We start from the raw sequence: 22,660 nt of genomic DNA, 5'->3' as shown, positions 1-22,660 counted from the left end.
CATATTTATATAAGTATTTTGTTTTCTACAGGAAGACAGTTTCCTATTACATAAGCTACAAGGATATTTAACCTGTTCATCCACTCACCTGCATGTTTTCAAAGGACCTGCTGTGTGCCAGACATACAAGTTAGGCTGTACTCTAAAAACAATTCTTTACATTACTAGCACATAAAAGATGCTCAAATATTTGTTGAATGAATATGCCATCAATATACCACCAGGACTTACTCACCCCCCAATTTTATTTATGCACACGATGTTTGTGTAGGCTCTTATCATTTAGATGGAGTATCCATTGTGCAGCCTCAAATAGCAAAGTTTCACGTTTCTATCTCCAAGCATACACGCAAAATTGGCACACTGTAACCTTTTTTATGAAGGATTTCCTGAAAGAAAAGTGCTGTATAAACAAATATCAAATATAGAAACAAACTAACCCATATTGCTGATTGTTTACAGTGAAGTCACTGTGGGGACGCTAGAAGACTTGATCCTCCTGTGAGAGCGAGTGTGTACATAATCCTATTTTCCAACACATCCAAATTTCCAGTCTTGCAGTTTTCCACAACTTGAAGATCCTGATTCCCTGGACCCGTTCCAAGGGAAGCAAGTTAGGTAAAAAAATCTCATTCACTCACCCTCCATTCGTGATTAATTAGTAACGAACTGAGTAATGAATTATTGTGGCAGGTGATCCTAGTCTGTTGCAGCTGAGCATGTGCCCTCTCCAGGCAACCTCTACCCAGTCTCTCCAGCCGCAACCGCGACAGTTTCCATGGCGACAACTTTGTTTGTACGCTACAGGCGACGGCCCAGCTCTTTCCGAGCGGTGGGATTCCCAGAGGTTTCACACTTTGTTTTTCCTCTTCCTTTCACCAGAGAAGAAACTAAGTAACTGAACCGTTTGCCTCTCGTCTGCGCAGCTGGGAAGTGGTGAAAAGCAATCAGATAGGTACTTCTTGTCCTCAGCTTTTCTCTTCCCTCTTCTCCCAGAGCCGAAGGTCTCTAACTGGGTGCCGACAGAAATACTCTTTTTCAAGGCAGGAATCTGCACATTCTGTGGGCGTTGACGGCAAAAACAGCTGGTATCACAGTTAATTATTCAACATTTACATGACACTTTAGATTTCTTGTGCGGTAAGTATGCCTGTTGTTGTTTGGCCACCGTATCACTTCCTAGGAAGGAGCAAGACTAAGATAGAATATTGATGTTTAAAAATCTTAATGATGTCAAGCATCAGCTTCTTTGGGAGAGGGATTATACCTGAACAACTGGATTTTTTGGTAGTGGTGTTGGTGGTGGTGGTGGTTTGCATTTTAGAGAACAATTTGAACCCAGGATTTTAGAACTGAAGGGGTATTTAGAGAGTGTCTAATCCAGTTCCTCAATTTCATCCTGGGGGAAACTGAAACCCTAACTGGGAAGTGACTGGATTCATTTCTTCGTAGCAAGTGGGATGTGGAGCTGTAACAGGAATCCCTCCCAGTTACCTCAACTGTCATTCTTTAAACTAACACCAAACTTGGGAGGAAGATCTCAAAAGGTCTGGAATTTTTGGAATTGATATCTAAGATATGCTATGAGTATATCGAGGCTAACATTTACAATAACTGCTTTATAGGCCTTTTCTCCTCAGAGTATAAAGTATTTTAATCTTTAGGAGACCAAAATGTCGGATGGAAACAAAGCTGTCATTGCAGCAGAAAAGGAAGCTCTGAACTTGAAGTTGCCTCCTATTGTGCGCCCCCCTGAAAACATAGGTGTTGATACACCAGCACAAAGTAAACTGCTGAATTACAGAAGATATAAGGAGCAGCAGAAGACAATTAATCAGTTAGTGTAAGTAGCATATTGGTAAATAATTCTTTGGAATTCAAGTGAAATAATTAGTGTTCATATTCTTATAAAAAAAACTTTATGTAGGTTGTTAAGGGGCAAATGTTCAGTTAGGGAAACAATTTAAAAAGTAATCACAAAGTTAATGTTATATATCACTATATGTATATATCTTATATGTCACTATATATAGCGACTATATGTATCTAATATATATGTTATACATATATATGTCACTGTATCTATAGTTAATATAGTGATTGTGCTAATCACTGCTTATTCTAAGCATTGTTTTTTTTATCACTTCACCCTATATTTCTCACAACTACCCTATAAAATAGGTACTATTCTTATCACCTCTAGTTTATAAACGTAGGTCTACTCAATGTTTTAGTTCACTAAGAGAATAAAGAACAAGGTGCCTTAGGAGTTACATATTGTTCTTACTCCAAATCCTTTCATCGTCTTCCATTGTTATGTTGAACTACTTGCAGTTCCAGGAGTGTATTTTTCACAGTTTAGTGAAAAAATAAATTTCATAATTGCTCCCTGCAATTTCCTTCACTGGAAAATGTCTGCCTGAATATTTATACTAGTTCTTCAAGGCTTACTTTATGGATCATCTCCTCTGGAAAGCTGTTTCCTAATCCCCTTTGTACAGCTTTAATTTTTATTATGTATTTCTTTTACATCAATTTATTTAGTCGATATTAACTACCAACTGTTACACAGACATTGTGCTTGTTACTAGGGAGACCATAGAGAATACAACAGAAGGGAGTCTTTAAGATGCTTATATTTTAGTGGGAGGAGACATAGTAAACATTTAAAAACAAACAAACAAAAAGAGTATGTTAACCTTTTAAGTGATGTTGAGCACTGTGAAGATATGAGATTGTGAGATAGAGAGGGAAGGTGTTCTAGGAACATCACAGGAAAGTTCTGTGGAGATGATATTTAAGTAGAAATCTAAAGAATAGGAAGTTTTTTGTTTTTTGGTTAAAAAAATTTTTTTTAACATTTATTTATTATTGAGAGACAGAGAGACTCAGAGTGTGAGCAGGGGAGGGGCAGAGAGAGAGGGAGACACAGAATCTGAAGCAGGCTCCAGGCTCTGAGCTGTCAGCACAGAGCCTGACATGGGGCTCGAACTCACAAATCATGCAAGATCATGACCTGAGCTGAACTCAGCCGCTTAACTGACTGAGTCACCCAGGCGCTCTTAAGAATAGGAAGTTTTTCATTTAAATAAACATGAGAACAGCACTCTAGCAAAGGAGATAGCAAGCATTGAAAGTCCTGGTATATGAATGCTTTCGCATGTCCTGGGAACTGACAAAGGCCAGGGTCACTAGAGTATCAGGGGCCTGGGGAAGAGTGATACCAGGTAAAGGTGGAGAGAAAGGTGGGGGCAGATTGTGAAAGGTTTTGTAAGCCATGATAATTAATTCAGATTCCACTTTAAGTACAATGGAAGCCATTGAAATGTTTTAAACTGGGACATGATATGAAATTCACTCTGGCTATTAAGAATAGACTGAAGTGGGGAAAGGGAGAAAGCGAGAGTAGTAGGAAACAAGGAGACCGGGTGGGTTGCTTTTGTAGTAGCAGAGATGAGAGCTTACAGTGGTTTGATAAGGCTGGAAACAGGGCAGGGGGAGAGAACTAAATTTGCAGGGGATATGTTTGGATCCAGAATCAGTAGAACTTGCTATTGGATTGACTTTGGTAACAAGGTGGATGGTAGTGTTTATATCTGTAAAGAATCAGAGGTCCAGGAGATTGGGGAGGTAGTTTTTGAAGTTGAGGAGCTTATGTGACATCTAAGGGGAAATATGTTAAGTAGGCAGATGGATATATAAGAGTAAAGATCTAGGCTAAAGATACAAATTTGGGAACCAACAGAATGTAGATAATTGTTAAAGCTATGGGGAATAGTTCAAATCACCTAGAGAGAGCAAACAGAGAGGAGAAGAAGGCCCAGAACTAAGCTTCTAGGATGGAGCTAGAATGTATTATGCTAAGAGAAATAAGCCAATCAGAGAAAGACATACCATATGATTTCACTCATATGTGGAATTTAAGAAACAAAACAGATGAACATATATGAGAAGGGAGAAAAAAAGGAGGAGTGAGGGAGACAAATCTCAAGAGACTCTTAACAACAGAGAACAAACTGAGGGTTGATGGAGGGAGGTGGGTGGGGGGATGGGTTAGATGGGTGATGGGCACTAAAGAGGGCACTTGTTGGGATGAGCACTGGGTGTTGTATGTAAGTAATGGATCACTAAATTCTATGCCTGAAACTAATATTGCACTGTATGTTAACTAACTAAAAATTAAATAAAAATTAAAAAGAAGGAATTATATTTAAATCTTCAGTGCAGAAGGGTCAATCAGCAAATAGATTGAGGAAGTATGACCTCCTCAACTACACAATGTATTGTTGTTTCTGAGTCGCTCCTCTCTTCTACTTTCACATGTCTAAGGGCAGAGATCTCTCTTGGAAGTAAATTAAAAAGAAATAAATTTAAAAAACCATTATTGCACTATATGCTAATTAACTTGGATGTAAATTATAAATAAATAAATAAAAATTTCAAAAAAGGGCAGAGATCTCAACAAAAAAGCACAGTGTCTGGCATGTTATTGTTGGTGAACTGAATGAGTGAATAAATGAATTTTTAAAAAAAATATATAAAAAATATGTATTTTTATTTGAGAGAGAGAGAGCATGAGTGGGGGAGAGGGGCAGAAGGAAAGAGAGAGAGAGAGAAAATCTTAAGTGGGCTCCACACTCAGTGCAGAGCCTGATGCACAGGGCTCGATCCTACCACCCTGGGATCATGACCTGAGCTGAAATCAAGAGTCAGACACTCAACTGCTCCACCGACTGAGCCACCCAGGCACCCTGAATAAATGAATTTTTAAAAGAGGAACGTAACTCTATGCTTTGTATAGACATATAAGTAGTACCTCTCTCATTTGGGTGCTTAATAAAAAAAAAATAGTGTCTCAAAATTGCCTTAAGCATAGTGCTTTATTAATACTGAGATTAGAATTGCCATTGTTTATTTAGGGAAAATTCATTTGCAATTAAAGTTTTTTATACCAGAAACATTTTTTTTCCCTGGAAAACTGTGGATTTTGTTTCTTCATCTCTTTCTACCTCTACCTATTAGGATATAGAGATGAGATTTCCCTGGGTCGAAGATGGGGTGAAGTCTGTTGATAGAGTTCCAGGACTGAGACAGGATTTAAGTTATCTTGGGCAGAACTGGGCCCCTCCTGTGGCCAGTGTCTGGGAACACTTAGCTGAGACAAAATCATTTTATAGCTTTCCAGAGTCCCAGGAATGAGTTACTTCTTCCTTGGCCACTATCTCCATCTTGATTTAGACCAACCTTTCTCTCCTTCACTGCACTGTACTCCTTCACTGCATCTCTCACACAGTCTTTTGAAATTATCCAATTTTTGTTTATTTATTTGTTTGTGATTGTCAACATACAAAGCAAAAACAGGCAGGGAATGAAAAGGCTCACTTGTATATTCTTCTCAACTCTTTGTATGTATAGCCAGTAGGAGAAAACACACCCCAGGAAACTGTTGCTATCTTAAAGGATGGCTTTTCTTATATAATGAGCTCAAGGAGGTCAGGCATATATTTGCTGGGATAATTGGAGTGCAAGTCAGCGAGTGCCAGCTAGCATACCAAAGTATAAGGCAAATTCCTTGAAAGTATGGATCGCTGAGAGCTAGGCTATTCAGGGAAATAATGATGGATGAAAGGAAGTCTGGCTTGCACCTTGATGATTAATAAAGAAAAGAGGAATGAAGTTATCCCAGCCACATTTTCTATTTCATGTGAAAATGCCTTTGGAATTTTAGTTTAGTCAGATTCAGTAAGATTCAACATGGAAATGAAGCTACTCAAAAAAACCAATTCAGGGGTTCCTGGCTGGGTAAGTCGGTAGAGCATGGGACTCTTGATCTTGCAGTCAAGAGTTCAAGTTCCACATTGGGCATAGAGCCTACCTTAAAAAAAAAAAAAAAAAAAAAAAGCAAATTCAGTCTTATGCTGCTTTAATAAATGTAGAATTCTAGAATGGTAGAAAATTTTCACTCTGCACTGATCAAACAACATCTGTAGTTCTGGGGTCACGCTTTAAGAGGGATATTGATAAACCATAACAGCCATAGAAGAGAGAGGAATTTTGAAACTATCCCATCTTTACAGGAGGCTGATTTGCTTAATGGAGTATAGACTGGCATCACACAGGCTTGGGTTCATACCCTGTCTCTGCAGCTTATTAGCCATGCATGAATTTGGCAAGTTAGATAACTACTTATCATCATCTTCCTATCTGTAAGATGGAGGTAAGAATAGTGCTTTTCTCTTAGAATTTAATGAGAGTTAAAGGAGATCCATGTACTTACAGATCTTAAGCTAATGCCTAGAACATAAGCTCACAGTAAGTGGTAACTTTTATTGGTAGTAATAGTTGAAAGAACTGGACGAGTACCATCAAGTTTTGAAGGGCAACAGAAAAAAAAATATGACTCTTTATGTATAGCTCTGGAGAATAAAAGTTACAAGGATACAACTCAATTTAAAAATAAACTAGCTGACAATAAATTGGGCTACCTCAGAAAGTGATGAAAGCCATCTCCCTCACTCATCTCAGGGTACAACTTGATGTTTTTGAGAGTATTCATGTATCAAATAAGGTACTGAATTAGATATACAAGGTTTTTTCCAAATCCACTATTCTGATCATTCCACAGATATTTATTGACTTTGATGGACATTATCTAAGTGTTGTGCATAGAGCAATGAACAAAACAGACATGGTCCTTGTCTCTCTGGAGCTTACCAATCTATGTTTATGGTTCTGGTGGCCATCTTTTCCTTGAAATTCATTCTGGTTCTCCACCTGCCTCTCTGACCACATCTTTGCCTCCTTCAATTGTGATTTTTTTCTCATTCCTGTAATGCTTGGCGTCCTCCAATCTTCTTTCTCAGGTCTCTTTTCTTTTCCTTGTATTCTCTGCTTTGGCCATCTTCTCCAGTGTATTAACCTTTACAAACTAGTAGATTTATCTTCCTAAAAATGTTTCCATGCTCAAAAACTCTCAGCAACTCCCATTGTCTATTGAATAAAAAAACCTGCTATTTGAGGCCCTTATTTGGATATTCCAGTCCATTTCTCCAAACTTATCTTCATCTGATCCCATAACCTCTGAGCATATTAGACAACTTCCCACTACTCCCTGTTTTTTCCTTTGATCATTCCCTTGCCTTCCTGTTTCTCAGGAGAGTCTTCTGTTTCAGATCCATCTACCCAGGAAAACTACATCTCTACCTGAAATCCTTTCTTTTATTTAAAGCTCATTGTAAATGCCAACTTGTTCATGTAGCCTTTACAGATACCTCCAGGTAGAAGTGAACTTGTCCCCTCCTCTGAACCATCAGAGTCCCATGCCTTTCATGTGGTACCTGTTTTTATCTCCTCACCATTTCAGTTTATAAATTCCTTGAGATTTGTTGTTGTTATATATATTTTTAAAAGATGTCTTTATTTTGAGAGAGAGAGAGAGAGAGAGAGAGAGAGAGAGAGAGAGAGAGAAAGAGAGCACAAGGGCACTTGAGCAGGAGAGGGGCAGAGAGAGAGGGAGAGAGAAAATCCCAAGCAGGCTCTGTGCTGTCAGCATAGAGCCAGTCATGGGGTTTGAATTCAATTTACGAACTGGGAAATCATGACCTGAGCCGAAACCAAGAGTCAGATGCTCAACCAGCATCTGACCACTAGCTCACCAGTCAGGTGCTCCTATTGGTGTTATACTTTAATAAAACCTAGTAGAGTGTCTTGCATAATATAAGCGTTGAATAAATATTTGGTGACAGATGGATTAGATGATGATATAACTTTATTTAAAGAGGAAATTATATTTTATAGATGATAAATTCCAACATTCAAATTGTTTATTGAGTACTTACTGTGCGCCAAATACTATTCTGGACATTTAGAGACAAGGAAATGAGTAAAACAATCTACAGCATGTAATATGTCAAATAGTGGTAAGTTCTATGAAGCAAGGTGAGGATGAAAGGATTGGATAGTGAAGGAAGTGCTACCTAATATAAGGGGTAAGATAAGGCTTCTCTGACAGAGTGGCATTTGAATAGGCACAATACACATGACGGCCCACTAGACATGAGGATTAACTCAAAATTTGTCCATAAGTTTTTATTGAAAAAAAATTTCATTTTTACTTTTAGTCTCATTCTTTTACAGTATACATGAATAATTTGAAAACTAAGGATTTGTTTCTTATAGAAGATTCAGAGGCACCTGGGTGACTCAGTAGATTGAGCAACTGACTCTTGATTTTAGCTCAGGTTATGATACCAAGGTTGTGGGATTGAGTCTCTCCCTGGGTGTGGAGCCTGCTTGAGATTTTCTCTCTCCCTCTCCCTCTTCCCCTCCCCCATGCTCTCTCTCTCAAAAAAACAGAGAGAAAGAGAGAGAGAGGGAGAGAGAGAAAAATTCAGTAAGATAAAGAACTCTTGAATATCTCTTGTTTTTTTTAAAATATAATTTATTGTCAAGTTAGCTAACATACAGTGTATACAGCGTGCTCTTGGTTTTGGAGGTAGATTCCCGTGACTCATCGCTTACATATAACACCCAGTGCTCATCCCAACAAGTGCCCTCCTCAATGCCCATCAACCATTTTCCCCTCTCCCCCGCCCCCCATTGAATATCTCTTCTTTAAGTATAATTGAAAAGATGTTCAAATTGTAATGCTTATTATTATTATCATTATTATTATTATTATTGAAGTAAACTCTACCCCCCCTTGCAGTTCAAATAATGGCCCCAAGGTCATGAGTGACATGCTCTACCGACTGAGCCAGCCAGACACTCTTAAACTGTAATGTTTTAATATATTCTAATGTTATCTTCAAGAGAATCAGACATTTTTTTAATAGCTAATGATTTTATTATTATTTTTTTTAGTAATAGCACCAACAGACGCCATGAATTTATTGAAGGGTTCTACATAAGCAATTGCATTTATTTTTTTAATATAATTTATTGTCAAGTTGGCTAACATACATTATGTACAGTGTGCTCTTGGTTTTTGGGGTAGATTCCCGTGTTACATACAACACCCAGTGCTCATCCCAACAAGTACCCTCCTCGATGCCCATCACCCATTGTCTCCTCTCCCCCACACCCCCATCAACCCTCAGTTTGTTCTCTGTATTTAAGAGTTTCTTAGGGTTTGTTTCCCTCTCTCTCTGTTTGTAACTATTTTTTCCCTTCCCTTCCCCCCATGGTCTTCTGTTAAGTTTCTCAAGATCCACATATGAATGAAAACATATGATATCTGTCTTCCTCTGACTGACTTATTTCATTTAGAATAATACCTTCCAGTTCCATCCACATTGATGCAAATGGCATGATTTCATTCTTTCTCATTGCCAAGTAGTATTCCATTGTATATATATATAAACCACATCTTCTTTATCCATTCTTCAGTTGATGGACATTTAGGCTCTTTCCATAATTTGGCTATTGTTGAAAGCGCTGCTGTAAACATTGGGGTACATGTGCCCCTATGAATCAGCACTCCTGTATCCTCTGGATAAATTCCTAGTAGTGTTATTATTGCTGGGTTGTAGGGTAGTTCTATTTTTAATTTTTTGAGGAACCTCCACACTGTTTTCCGGAGCAGCTACACCAGTTTGCATTCCCACCAACGGTGCAAGAGGGTTCCCATTTCTCCACATCCTCGCCAGCATCTGTTGTTTCCTGAGTTGTTAATTTTAGCTACTCTGACTGGTGTGAGGTGGTATCTCAGTGCGGTTTTGATTTGTATTTCCCTGATGATGAGTGATGTTGAGCATCTTTTCATGTGTCTGTTGGACATCTGGATGTCTTCTTTGGAAAAGTGTCTATTCATGTCTTTTGCCCATTTCTTTACTGGATTATTTGTTTTTCAGGTGTTGAGTTTGGTAAGTTCTCTATAGATTTTGGATACTAAGCCTTTATCCGATATGTCATTTGTAAATATCTTTTCCCATTGCATCAGTTGCCTTTTAGTTTTGTTGATTGTTTCCTTTGCATTGCAGAAGTTTTTATCTTGATGAGGTCCCAATAGTTTGTTTTTGCTTTTAATTCCCTTGCCTTTGTAGATGTGTTGAGCAAGAAGTTGCTGTGGCTGAGGTCAAAGAGGTTGTTGCCTGCTTTCTCCTCTAGGGTTATGATGGTTTCCTGTCTCACATTTAGGTATTTCATCCATTTTGAGTTTATTTTTGTGTATGGTGTAAGAAAGTGGTCTAGTGTCATCCTTCTGCATGTTGCTATCCAGTTCTCCCAACACCATTTGCTAAAGAAACAGTCTTTTTCCATTGGATATTCTTTCCTGCTTTGTCAAAGATTAGTTGGCCATACTTTTGTGGGTCCACTTCTGGGTTCTCTATTCTATTCCATTGGTCTATGTGTCTGTTTTTGTGCCAATACCATACTGTCTTGATGATTACAGCTTTGTAGTAGAGGCCAAAGTCTGGGATTGTGATGCCTCCCACTATGGTTTTCTTTTTCAATATTACTTTGGCTATTTGGGGTCTTTTGTGGTTCCATACAAGTTTTAGGATTGTTTGTTCTAGCTTTGAGGACAACGTTGGTGCAATTTTGATTGGGATTGCATTGAATGTGTAGATAGCTTTGGGTAGTATTGACATTTTAACAGTATTTATTCTTCCAATCCATGAGCATGGAATGTTTTTCCATTTCTTTGTGTCTTCTTCAATTTCCTTCATAAGTGTTCTATACTTTTCAGCATACAGATCTTTTCTATCTTTGGTTAGGTTTATTCCTGCATATTTTATGGTTCTTGGTGCAATTGTAAATGGGATTAATTTCTTGATTTCTCTTTCTGTTGCTTCATTATTGGTGTATAGAAATGCAACCGATTTCTGGGGTGCCTGGGTGGCTCAGTCGGTTAAGCATCCAACTTCGGCGCAGGTCATGATTTCGCGGTCCGTGAGTTCCAGCCCCGCGTCGGCTCTGTGCTGGCAGCTCGGAGCCTGGAGCCTGTTTCAGATTCTGTGTTTCCCTCTCTCTCTGACCCTCCCCCGTTCATGCTCTGTCTCTCCCTCTCTCAAAAATAAATAAATGTTAAAAAAAAAAATTAAAAAAAAAAAAAGAAATGCAACCGATTTCTGTACATTGATTTTGTACACTGCGCCTTTGCTTAATTCATGTATCAGTTCTAGCAGCCTTTTGGGGAAGTCTTTTGGGTTTTCCATGTAGGGTATCATGTTGGAGTCAGACATTTTTTAACTATAAATTTCAGAATTGATGGAGCCAAAAGAAGTTTAGACAGAACACTGGATAAAAGAACACTGCCAACACCAGAGCCAGATTATCCTCTAACTGTAAGTTTATGTTTTCTCTTTAAAAAGTTTGTCCTTATACAATTTTAATTCTTATTTACTTTAAGTCAATCGCAACATAACTAGTATTTTTAAGAGAATAATACGTACATTTAAATCACTTAGAATTTTTTCTCCTTGATTTAATTATGTCTTATTTGTTTGCTTTTGACAGATGACCAGTGAAATTAAAAAGAAAGGAGTGAGTTCAATTTTTTATATTTCTCTTTTTGAAAATGTTCAAAGAAATTATTGCAAAGTAACTCCTTCTAAGACCACCTGCTAATAAGACCCATTCTAGAAGAGAAAAAATATTTAGAAACTGAGATTTTAATTTTCTGTAAAGGAACAAACATGTCATGGATGACAAATATGGGATTTAAGAATTATATTTTTGTTGCCATTTGTTATTTGAGAATTAGTTGTAAATGTTTTAGTTCCTATTTCAAAAAGTGGGAAAAAATTGAAAAATTGCAGTTATAAAGGAAATGCATTTCCCTTTTCATTGTTCTGATATTGATATAATGATGATTACTTATTGAGAATCCAGAGGGTGCTAGACACATGATAGGTGCTGGATTTTAAAAAATGGCACTGACTGCATGGGTGACAACATGGGCCTGTGGTATAATTGGTGGAAGATGATAACATGTAAAATGTATTTAACAGCAAAGGATATGGAAACTTATGCAGCTGTCTACACAAAAGAGAAATTCATGCAGCATGTTCCCAGATGGGAGTACAGGCTTTCCAAGTCTCTTCAAGTTCCTATTGGGGATGATACCTCCCTGTATTGAGGATCTTTGGGAGAACCTAATTTTATCTACTCTAAGTTTTTTCTTTTCTTTTCTTTTCTTTTCTTTTCTTTTCTTTTCTTTTCTTTTCTCTCTTCTTTTCTAAATTTCCTTTCTCTTTCTTTCTTTCTTTCTTTCTCTATGGTCTTCTTCCTTCACTTTCTCCCTCCCAAATTTTCTGGAGACTTTGGCTCTGTATTTGCCTCTTTAATAGATACAAGAACTGATACAAAGCATTCATAAATATTTAACATGAGGTTGGGTGAATTGCAGAATGTACCTGTGTGTATGCACTTAGCATCCTCACTCTTTGTCCAGAGTTCTTGCCTTCTAGTGTCTTACAGTCTAAAACAGGCAGCTGGGCATGGCACAGTCTTTCATTCCTGAACCCACTGCTCTTGGTCATCTGGCATGTAGGAGCTCCACCTCTTCATCATTAATGTCACCAGTGACTATGAATTGCCAAATCCAAGGGACATTTTTTTCAATACTGCTTTCACTAGACTTCTCACTGGCTTTTCAAAAATGCTTTTACTTTTAAATAATTGGACACATGGATCCGTGGAATAAATGGCCTGGAAGTAGACCTATATGAGTACAGCCAGCTAATTTTTGACAAAGTGCAAAAATTAATTCAACAGAAGAAGGATAGTGTTTTCAACAAATGGGGTGGAGCAATTGGACATCCATAAAAAAATAAAACAAATAAACAACAACAAAAAAACCCCTCAAACTTCAGCCTAAATGTCACACCTTGTACAAAAATTACTAAAATTAGATCATAGATTTAAATGTAAAACATAAAACCAAAAACTTTTAGGGGCACCTTTGTGGCTCAGTTGGTTAAGCGTCAGACTTTGGCTCAGGTCATGATCTCATGGTTTGGTTCGTGAGTTCAAGCCCCACATCGGGCTTGCTGCTGTCATGCAACTCTTGATCTCAGGGTTGTAAGTTTAAGCCCCACATTGGGTGTAGAGATTATTTAAACTTAGAAGCAAACCTGGAGCTAAGCAGAGTCTTCAGACTGACACAAAAAGCATAACCCATAAAAGAAAAAAACCCCAATAAATTGTATTTCATCAAAATTAAAAACTATTATTCAGTGAAAACCTTGTTTTTTAAATGTTTATTTATTTATTTTGAGAGAAAGAGAGGGAGTACAAGCAGGGGAGGGGCAGAGAGAGAAAGGGAGAGAGAGAATCCCAAGCAGGCGCCAAGCTGTCAGTGCAGAGCCCAATTCTGGGCTCTGTCTCGTGAACCATGAGATCATGGCCTGAGCTGAAATCAAGAGTTAAATGCTTAACTGACTGAGCCACCCAGGCGCCCCTATTTTTTGTTTTACAATACTGTATTCCTTGGGTGCCTGTGTGGCTCAGTCGGTTGAGCATCCCACTTTGGCTCAGGTCATGATTTCAGGGCTCACAGTTTCAAGCCCTGCATTGGGCTCTGTGCTGACAGCTCAGAGCCTGGAGGCTGCTTTGGATTCTGTCTGTCTGTCTGTCTGTCTGTCTCTCTGCCTCTCCCCCACTCACTGTCTGTCTGTCTGTCTCTCTCAAAAATAAATAAACGTTAAAAAAATTAAAAAAAACCCACAATACTGTATTCCTATTCAGAGAGTCCCAACAAATTTGGCATATTAAATTCATAGTACACTCTTAAATATTAAAGATAACCTAATTGATTTCTATTGTATATTTAAGATTCTGATGAATCTGCATTTATATGTATTTTTTTTAACATTTATTTATTTTTGACATACAGAGAGAGAGAGAGCATGAGCAGAGGAGGGGCAGAGAGAGAAAGAGAGGGAGACACAGAATCTGTAGCAGGCACCAGGCTCTGAGCTATCAGCACAGAGCCCGATGCAGGGCTTGAACTCACAAACTATGGGATCATGCCCTGAGCTGAAGTAGGATGCTTAACCAACTGAGCCACCCAGGAACCTCAACATTTATATGTATTTTAATACAGAAAACCTTAAACTCCAACCCTGGTTTGAGTGAAGAGTTAATGACAAGATTAGTTTTCTCAAGTGTAAAATGCAGATTTGGGGTGGGTGGGGAAACACCCTGATAATACTTTAAATTAATCAACTTGATTAATATTCTAAAATATTTAATAATACCTACGCATAATTTATTGCTACTATTTCCTGTAATTTTTGGCTATTTTATCAATTGTGACTTTGTACCTTTGTGCTGGGTGCATATTTGCTAATTTTTTACTGTTTAATGGATTAATGCTAAATATTTCGATGTTTGAGTGGATAACATGGCATGCCCAGCTTCCCTAGCCCAGGCCTTACTCCCAATTTCCAATTCTTATTCATTTAATAAATATATACTGAGTACTTGAAAAAATGGTTTCTTTGCAGCTCATACTTCCGAGTGTTTTTATTCTGAAAACATGTTATTTTTCAGAATATTTCTATTCCAAAAAAATGTTGTCTTGAAAAGACAGAGCACCGGAGTTACACTGATATACCATTTAGAACATTTAGTTTTTTCTTATTACATTCTCAGTTCAACTATATTTATATGAAGCAACGTGTAGAAAGTAGTCCCATGGTGCCTATTCAGCAGGAATGGCTGGATCACATGTTAATGCTGATACCTGAGTCTTTAAAGGAAGGGAAAGAAAGAGAAAAACTTGTTGAAAGTCTCATAAATGAGGTGTCAAGTGACTTTGAAAAAAGCATGAAGAGGTATCTGGGTAAGTAGCATTTCACAAATGCCAAGCTTCTTTTACTTTTGTTTCCCACCCCTTCAATCAAAAGTAGAAATATGAATAATGAATAATTTATATATTTAGCTGTATGTATTTCTTACATACTATTTTTATTTAAAGCTTTTATTTTGAGCTTATAATCTAGTCAAAATCTTTGTAATTTAAGGGAACTTTGTATAATTTTTTTTTTCCTGTGCTTATTAGCTAAGGGCTTTTTCATTTTTCTCTTTGTCTTTATGGTTGTAGTTACACTGTTTTATACCGGATTGTAAAAAAAAAAAAAAAAAGTATTAGTGTATTTAGAGAAATTTATTAGGGATTTAATATTGGAAATTTTTATTGGCATAAGTTTTTTTTAATGTTTATTTATTTTGTGAGAGAAAGAGAGAGAGAGAGAGCGTGCAAGCAGGGGAGGGGCAGAGAGAGAGAGAGAGAGAGAGAGAGAGAGAGAGAATCCCAAGCAACTCCATGCTGTCAGCACAGAGACCGATGCATAGCTCGATCTCAGGAACCATGAGGACATGACCTCAGCCAAAATCAAGAGTCCGATGCTCAACTGACCAAGCCACCCAGGAACCCCTGGAATAAATTCTTTTAAGTGGACTTTGAGTAGATAGAATGCAAAAAGCTGAAACTTAAACCTTTACTGTATCTGAATTCACCCCTAAAGTAACACCTAAATAGTACCAACAACTTGATTTTTTTTCAAATAAAGGATTTTTTTTCTCATACTCACTTTAATGCTCAATAAGCTATATTATCCAATATGAAAAGTTAGAAAGTTTGAGTAGGACTTGTGAGAGTTTTCAAGAAATATTAATACATGTATGTGTTTTAGTGAGGAGTGTTCTCGTGAAACCTCCGGTTAAATGGCTTGAAGATGAAGGAGGCCCTTTACCTGAATCCCCTGTGTGAGTAAATTATTTTAAAAACAGTATTGCATCTAGGTTAAAAAAAAATTTTTTTTAATGTTTTTATTTATTTTTGAGACAGAGAGAGACAGAGCATGAGCAGGGGAGGGGCAGAGAGAGAGGGAGACACAGAATCCGAAGCAGGCTCCAGGCTGTGAGCTGTCAGCACAGACCCTGACTCAGGGCTTGAACTCATGGACTGTGATATCATGACCTGAGCTGAAGTCGGACGCTCAACCGACTGCACCACCCAGATGCCCCTGCATCTAGGTTTTGATAACAGATTGAAAATAAGCTGATCTAACATTTAAGTCTAGAATTGTGAAGCTATTTTGAATACATCTGAAGAATAGCACTACTGTGGTGTATCCTTGCTCTGAACTTGTCTATTTGTTGCTTACACAATCAGGGGAATCTTTAAGGATGTATAGGTCAACTTGGCCTTAAGTAACCTCTGGTGTATACCAGACAGATTTCTTCCTCTCTTCCCAGTCCTGAGTTCGTTTATCCATACCCAGGGTAACTGAGCCAGAGCACAGTGGAAGTTAGCAGGGTACCTGGCCCATCAGTCTGTCCTCTCTGAAGATAATGCACTTTCTCTCTCACTCTCTCTCTTTTTTTAAAATGTTTATTTATTTATTTTGAGAGAGAGAGAGAGAGAGAGAGCGAGCAAGCCGCATGTGAGCAGGGGAGGGACAGAGAGAGAGGGAGAGAGAATTCCAAGCAAGCTCCCTGTGGTCAGCAGAGAACCTGACTCGGGGCTCAATCCCACGAATGGTGAGATAATGACCTAAGCTGAAATCAAGAGTTGGGTGCTTAACCTACTGAGCCACCCAGGTGTGCCAATAATACACTTTCAAGATCTTGATGCCTTTTTATTACATGCATAAAGCTTTGATCGCTGACCACATTTCCCAGTCTTCTTCTCGCTTTAATATTAATTCCATGTCATAACTATTATTTCCTAAAAGTTAGAGTATATTGTTTGAATTCTGCTTGATATGGTGTTTTGCTTTTCCAGAGGACTGGATTATTCTAAGCCTTGGCATTCTAGCTATGTGCAGACAAGAAGTCAAATATTAGCTAATTTGCACATTGTTCATCCAACTATGAAAATATTACTGGACCTTGGTTATACGACATTTTCCAATACGATTTTGCTAGATTTAACAGGAATTAGGTAAAAATCTCATATTTATTAACTAACATTTAAGATTTGAATATCTCATGCTTGAATCTTTATATTTTCACTGTAGACATTTTAAACTGATGAATCTTGAGAACTTTTCTTTAGATTAAAATTTTCTTACTTTTTTCAACAATTATGTATTAGGACCAATATTTATCATTTGCTTTAAATCATTTTTATACTTCTCATAAACAGAGCTAAAGGGCCAATTGATTGTGAATCACTAAAAAATGATCTGTCAATACAAGCTAGAAAGGCAGAAGAGAAGATAATGAACACATGGTATCCAAAGGTCATAAATCTTTTCACAAAGAAGGAGGCTCTAGAAGGCATCAGACCTGAAAAATGGGATGCATTTTATAACTGTGTTTCTACACTTATGTCAAATCAGGTAAATATATTTTATATATCTTGAATGATAATGCTATTATAATTAGTTTATTATTTTATTATATTTTAAGTTTTTATTTAAATTCTAGTTGGTTAACATACAATGTAATATTTAGTTTCAGGTGTACAGTATAGTGATTCAACACTTCCATATAATACCCGGTGCTCATCACAAGTACATTCCTTAATCCCCATCACCTATTTCACCCATCCCCCACCCACATCCCCTCTGGTAACCATCATTTCTCTATAGTTAAGAGACTGTTTTTTGGTTTGCCTCTCTGTCTCTGTATTTTTTCCCCCTTTACTCATTTGTTTTGTTTCTTAAATTCCACATATGAGTGAAGTCATATGGTATCTGTCTTTCTCTGACTTACTTCACTTAGCATAATACTCTCTTGCTCCATCCATGTCATTGCAAATGGCAAGATTCACTCTCTTTTTTATGGCTGAATAATATTCCATTGCATGTCTATATACCATATCTTCTTTATCCATTCATCTATCTGTGGACACTTGGGCTGCTTCCATAATTTGGCTGTTGTACACAATGCTGCTATAAACTTTGGGGTGCATGCAACATTTTGAATTAGTAATTTTGTATTCTTTGGGTAAATACCTAGTAGTGCAATTGCCTAATTGTAGGGTAGTTCTATTTTTAACTTTTTAAACAAATTTTTATTTATTTATTTTATTGTTAACTTTTTGAGGAACCTTCATACTGTTTTCTAGAGTGGCTGCTCCAGTTTATATTGCCATCAACAATGCAAGAAAGTTCCCCTTTCTCCACATCCTCCCCAACACCTGTTGTTTCTTGCGTTTTTGATTTTAGCCATTCTGACAGGTGGGAGATGGTATCTCATCGTGGTTTTGATTTGTGTTTCCCTGATGATGAGTGATGTTGAGCATCTTTTCATGTGGCTGTTAGCCATCTGTGTATCTTCTTTGGAAAAATGTCTATTTATGTCTTCTGCCCATTTCTTAATTGGATTATTCATTTTTTGGGTGCTAAATTTAAAACTGATGTTTTATTTTTTATTTTTTAAGTATTTATTTCATTTTTGAGGGAAAGAGAGCACATAAGCGGGGAAGGGGCAGAGAGAGAAAGGGAGACAGAGAATCAAAGCAGACTCCAGGCTCTGAGCTGTCAGTGTGGAGCCAGGCATGGGGCTCAAACTCACGAACTGTGAGATCATGACTTAAGGGGAAGTCAGATGCTTAACCAACTGAGCCACCCAGGTGCCCTTTAGTTTATTATTTTAAATAAAATTCTATTCAGACATAGTGCTAGGTAGTTATTTTGAAATAAGAAAAACATTTTTATCATAATTTTATTTAAATACGTTTAGCATAAAAATGCTTCATTTCTGAAGCAAGATCTGAAGCAATCTAAAATGAAAGGAAATTCTAGAAGTATGTGTCAGTATTATGAGTGATAACTGGGCTCATGCTTAAAGGCTATCAACTAATTATCTATAGCTTTATTGGAGAATATTAACAAAAAGGACTATCCCAGTAAACATTTTTTTGAACATATGAAATTTCAAGTTGATTGATTCTCATGTTTTTCTTAGTAAAATCTTGGTTTGAAATTGAATTGATCATCTTTTTTACAGTATTTATTTATTTATTTATTTATTTATTTATTTATTTATTTTGAGAGAGAGAGAGAGAGAGAGTGTGTGTGTGTGTGTGTGTGTGTGTGTGAGAGAGAGAGAGAGAGAGCAGGGCTGGGGCAGAGAGAAGGGGAGAGAGAATCCTAAGCAGCTTCCATGCTGTCAGCACAGAGCCTGATTTGGGGGTTGATCTCACCACTGCAAGATCATGATCTGAGCCGGTATCAAGAGTCAGACGCTTAACTGACTGAGCCGCCCAGGTGCCCCTTGAATTGATCATCTTTAAAGAGAATATTAATTCTCTCCTCAAATTTTTACTATTATAGAAATACAGTTCTACAAAAACAGTTCTGAATAAAAACTTTCCCTTTTGTAAAATATCCCCAAAGATTCCATGAATTTTGCAATGTATACTTTTTAAAAGAAATTTTTATTTATTTTGAGAGAGAGAGCACACCAGTGAGAGAGGGGCAGAGAGAGAATCCCAAGCAGGCTCCACACTCAGAGCAGAGCCCGATTTAAGGATCCATCCCAGGGGCGCCTGGGTGGCTCAGTCGGTTAAGTGTCCAACTTCAGCTCAGGTCACGATCTCGTGGTCCGTGAGTTCGAGCCCCGCATCGGGCTCAGGGCTGATGGCTCAGAGCCTGGAGCCTGCTTCCGATTCTGTGTCTCCCTCTCTCTCTGCCCCTCCCCCATTCATGCTCTGTCTCTCTCTGTCTCAAAAATAAATAAACATTAAAAAAAAATTTAAAAAGGCTCCATCCCAGAACCATGAGATCATGACCATGACCTGAGCCAAAATCAAGAGTCAGACGCTTAACTGAGCCATCCAGGTGCCCTGCAACACATCCTTAAAAGGACACATTTAATATCTAGTATATAACTCTGTAATTAATATACATGATGTACTTTCTATCTTTATCCTCTTAAGAGGACTATGATTATTTGATAAAAAATAGAGATGAGGAATATTTTGAAGATCATTATATTTGTCCCCTTGGCTAAATTTCAAATAGTTGATTCTACATAAGAATGCATTATTCATAGTTTGGTAACTTATTGTGCACATTTTAAAAAATTTTTTAATGTTTATTTATTTTTAAGAGAGAGAGAGAGAGCAAACAGGAGAGGGGCAGAGAGGGAGGGAGACACAGAATCTGAACCAAGCTCCAGGCTCAAAGCTGTCAGCACAGAGCCCGACACAGGGCTTGAACTCATGAACTGTGAGATCATGACCTGTTCCGAAGTCTGGTGCCACCCAGGTTCCCCTTATTGTGTATGTTTCTAATGTCCAGTGGCTTCACCCTGACCTGGTGATTTGCTGGAAATCCAACTCTCCAGGCTGGGGAGAAGCCCTAATTTGTAGTGTTTGCCAATTTCCTGGTGGAAATATTCCCACAGTGTAATTTTCAAGCATCCAAGGGTTTAGTAACTGGCTCACAAAATTCTTGAATATTTATCAACCTTAGCAGCTTGCTTTAGCATACTAACTGTCCCTCACCTCACGTGCATGTCACCCCATGACACCCTCATTCTCAGGTGTCGGGCCTCTCCTCCCCTTAATCTTCACTTTGTTGAGTTTCTGGAATGTTTTCTGTACCATGGAAAGAATTACTGAAGAATGTGGAAGATTCTGAGTTGCCATTTTAGGATTGTTGCTAGTCTATAAAAAAAAATCAAAGTTTGCATATATCATTCTACTTATTGTTTTAGACTACACTTAGAACATACTGTGCTGAATGAAGATAATTTTGAAGACTAAATGAATTGATAGAATGAATTAGTTGTAGGTAATAGCTCACTGATTTTGAACAAAAGGTTAAAAGGTTAAAGGTTGAATTTGTACTTTCTAAAGTAATGCTAATTTACGACATCATGCAGCTAAAGGATTTCTTAAAGAGAACTGTAGAAGGATTTGTGAAGCTCTTTGACCAAGAAGATCAATGTGGGCTGCCAATATTTAAGATGGAACTGACATTTGATGAGGATAAAATGGAATTTTATCCTACCTTTCAAGATTTGGAAGATGTTGTTTTGGGTTTGGTAGAGCGAATAACTGAAGCTCTGCAGGTATTTCGTCTTCATTATCCATTGGGTTTCTTTATATGGGCCTCATTCAGTATTTTATTATTTTATTTTAATTTTATTATTATTTTTTAATATTTATTTATTTGGGGGGAGAGTGCAAGCGAGGGATGGTTAGAGAGAGGGGGCCATAGGATCCAAAGCAGGCTCTGGACTGACAGGCTGATGACAGCGACCCTGATGTGGGGCTCAAACTCATGAACCGCGAGATCATGACCTGAGCCAAAGTTGGACACTTCACCAACTGAGACGCCCAGGTGCCCCCTCTTTCAAAAATTTAAACTGAGTTGAAACTCTATAAAGTGGACGTGTACATAAAATGTTATAACTCTGTTTTATTTCCATCCTCCAAGTTATTTCAAGTTAGAACATGCTTTCTCTTTGGTAACATTTCCTGGATGGAAATGATGTTTTTCCTTCTTAGAACTTTTATTGTAGCTGTGAATTGGTATTTGTGTGCATGTTTGATTCTCCCTGTGTAGTTGTGAGCTTCTTAAGGACAAGATCCACATCATGTTTGTTCTTTGTACATTCTAATATAATCACTTAGATATAATTATTCAATAAATACTTGTTGAATGATAGAAAACTAACGCAAGTTTTTATATTAGATTAAAAATATAGAACTCTAAATCACTATTTTTCATCAAGTTATCTTTTTTTGGACTGTTGAAATATGAAAATAATGTTTAAAAATATAGTATAAGCTCTATGTATAGCCCAATTGCACAGATACTGGTTTCATAAATTGTCATTTTAATTTTTGTTAGAATGTCCAAACAGTTCCCTCTTGGCTCTCAGGAACTTCACCAGCTGTAAATCTGGACACAGAACTTCCTGAACATGTGTCACAATGGGCTGTTACTACACTGAAGGCAGCAGTACATCATAACTTAGAAGGTGCAAGAAAACATTATGAGACATATGGTATATATGACATATATTATTTTATCGTAAAAGAATACCATTTTTATTTTTACTAGAAATTGGTCAGATATTTGGTTGTCTTGGGCTGTCATGAAAGAGCAGGAAGAACCAGAAGTGAGCATAGGCATGGCTTTTGGCAGAATCACAGATCCAACCCAACCTAAGAAACTTGAATTCTGTTGTCAAGTCTAATGGGTGAATGTTAACTGGAACAGGGTGATGAAGCAAAAAGATATAGAGAAGAGATGTTGGAATAAGGAGAAAGCTAAATCAAGAGTTAAATCAAGATAATTTCGAAGAATAGTTTTGAAGAGACTGCAGCTCAGTTTTATAGTCTCCTCAAGTATGTATGGGGTCAGGATTGTTACTTGACATTCTGTTAATCAAAACTTTCTATTAACTGGCTTAACAGTACCTCTATATTATTGTAAGATCATTAGCATACACTATTATCTTTATTTTAAAATGTCATGTTTAACCTGGTTTGCTTGTTAGGTCTATTTTATTAATGTATGTTAATTCTCTATTAATAATATTTAATTGAATAGTCTACTCATTTCCCTGACCATATCAACAAAACACTTTATCTTTTTGAATGGGTCTTATTGTTGAGATTTAAATTAGGTTATTGATTTTCAGTTGAAAAATATAATTGGCTTCTTGATGGGTCTGCGGTTGAGCTGATAGAGACTTTCCAAGCAGAAGATCATACTTTTGATGAATACACAGAAGTAAG

At 37.3% G+C, this 22,660-nt stretch overlaps 1 protein-coding gene across 3 annotated transcripts in view; it reads left to right on the top strand.

The window, feature by feature from the left end:
- The first annotated feature begins 568 nt into the window (after positions 1-568).
- DNAH12 (dynein axonemal heavy chain 12) overlaps positions 569-22,660 on the top strand; it is a 217,434-nt gene continuing 195,342 nt past the window's right edge. Inside the window, exons 1-11 of one of the 3 annotated variants that reach the window (XM_049640745.1) lie at positions 569-955; positions 1,665-1,843; positions 11,207-11,288; positions 11,461-11,487; positions 14,602-14,791; positions 15,645-15,717; positions 16,739-16,897; positions 17,102-17,297; positions 20,794-20,982; positions 21,768-21,924; positions 22,564-22,655. In XM_049640745.1, coding sequence (XP_049496702.1) covers positions 1,674-1,843; positions 11,207-11,288; positions 11,461-11,487; positions 14,602-14,791; positions 15,645-15,717; positions 16,739-16,897; positions 17,102-17,297; positions 20,794-20,982; positions 21,768-21,924; positions 22,564-22,655 — 1,335 coding nt within the window. In that variant the 5' untranslated portion in view covers positions 569-955; positions 1,665-1,673. The other 2 variants (XM_049640747.1, XM_049640746.1) reach the window with 2 other exon arrangements.

The sequence above is a fragment of the Panthera uncia genome, chromosome A2 (assembly GCF_023721935.1).
Source record: "Panthera uncia isolate 11264 chromosome A2, Puncia_PCG_1.0, whole genome shotgun sequence".
In the NCBI taxonomy this organism is placed as follows: Eukaryota; Metazoa; Chordata; class Mammalia; order Carnivora; family Felidae; genus Panthera; species Panthera uncia.
This window is presented reverse-complemented; position numbering and strand designations above follow the sequence as displayed.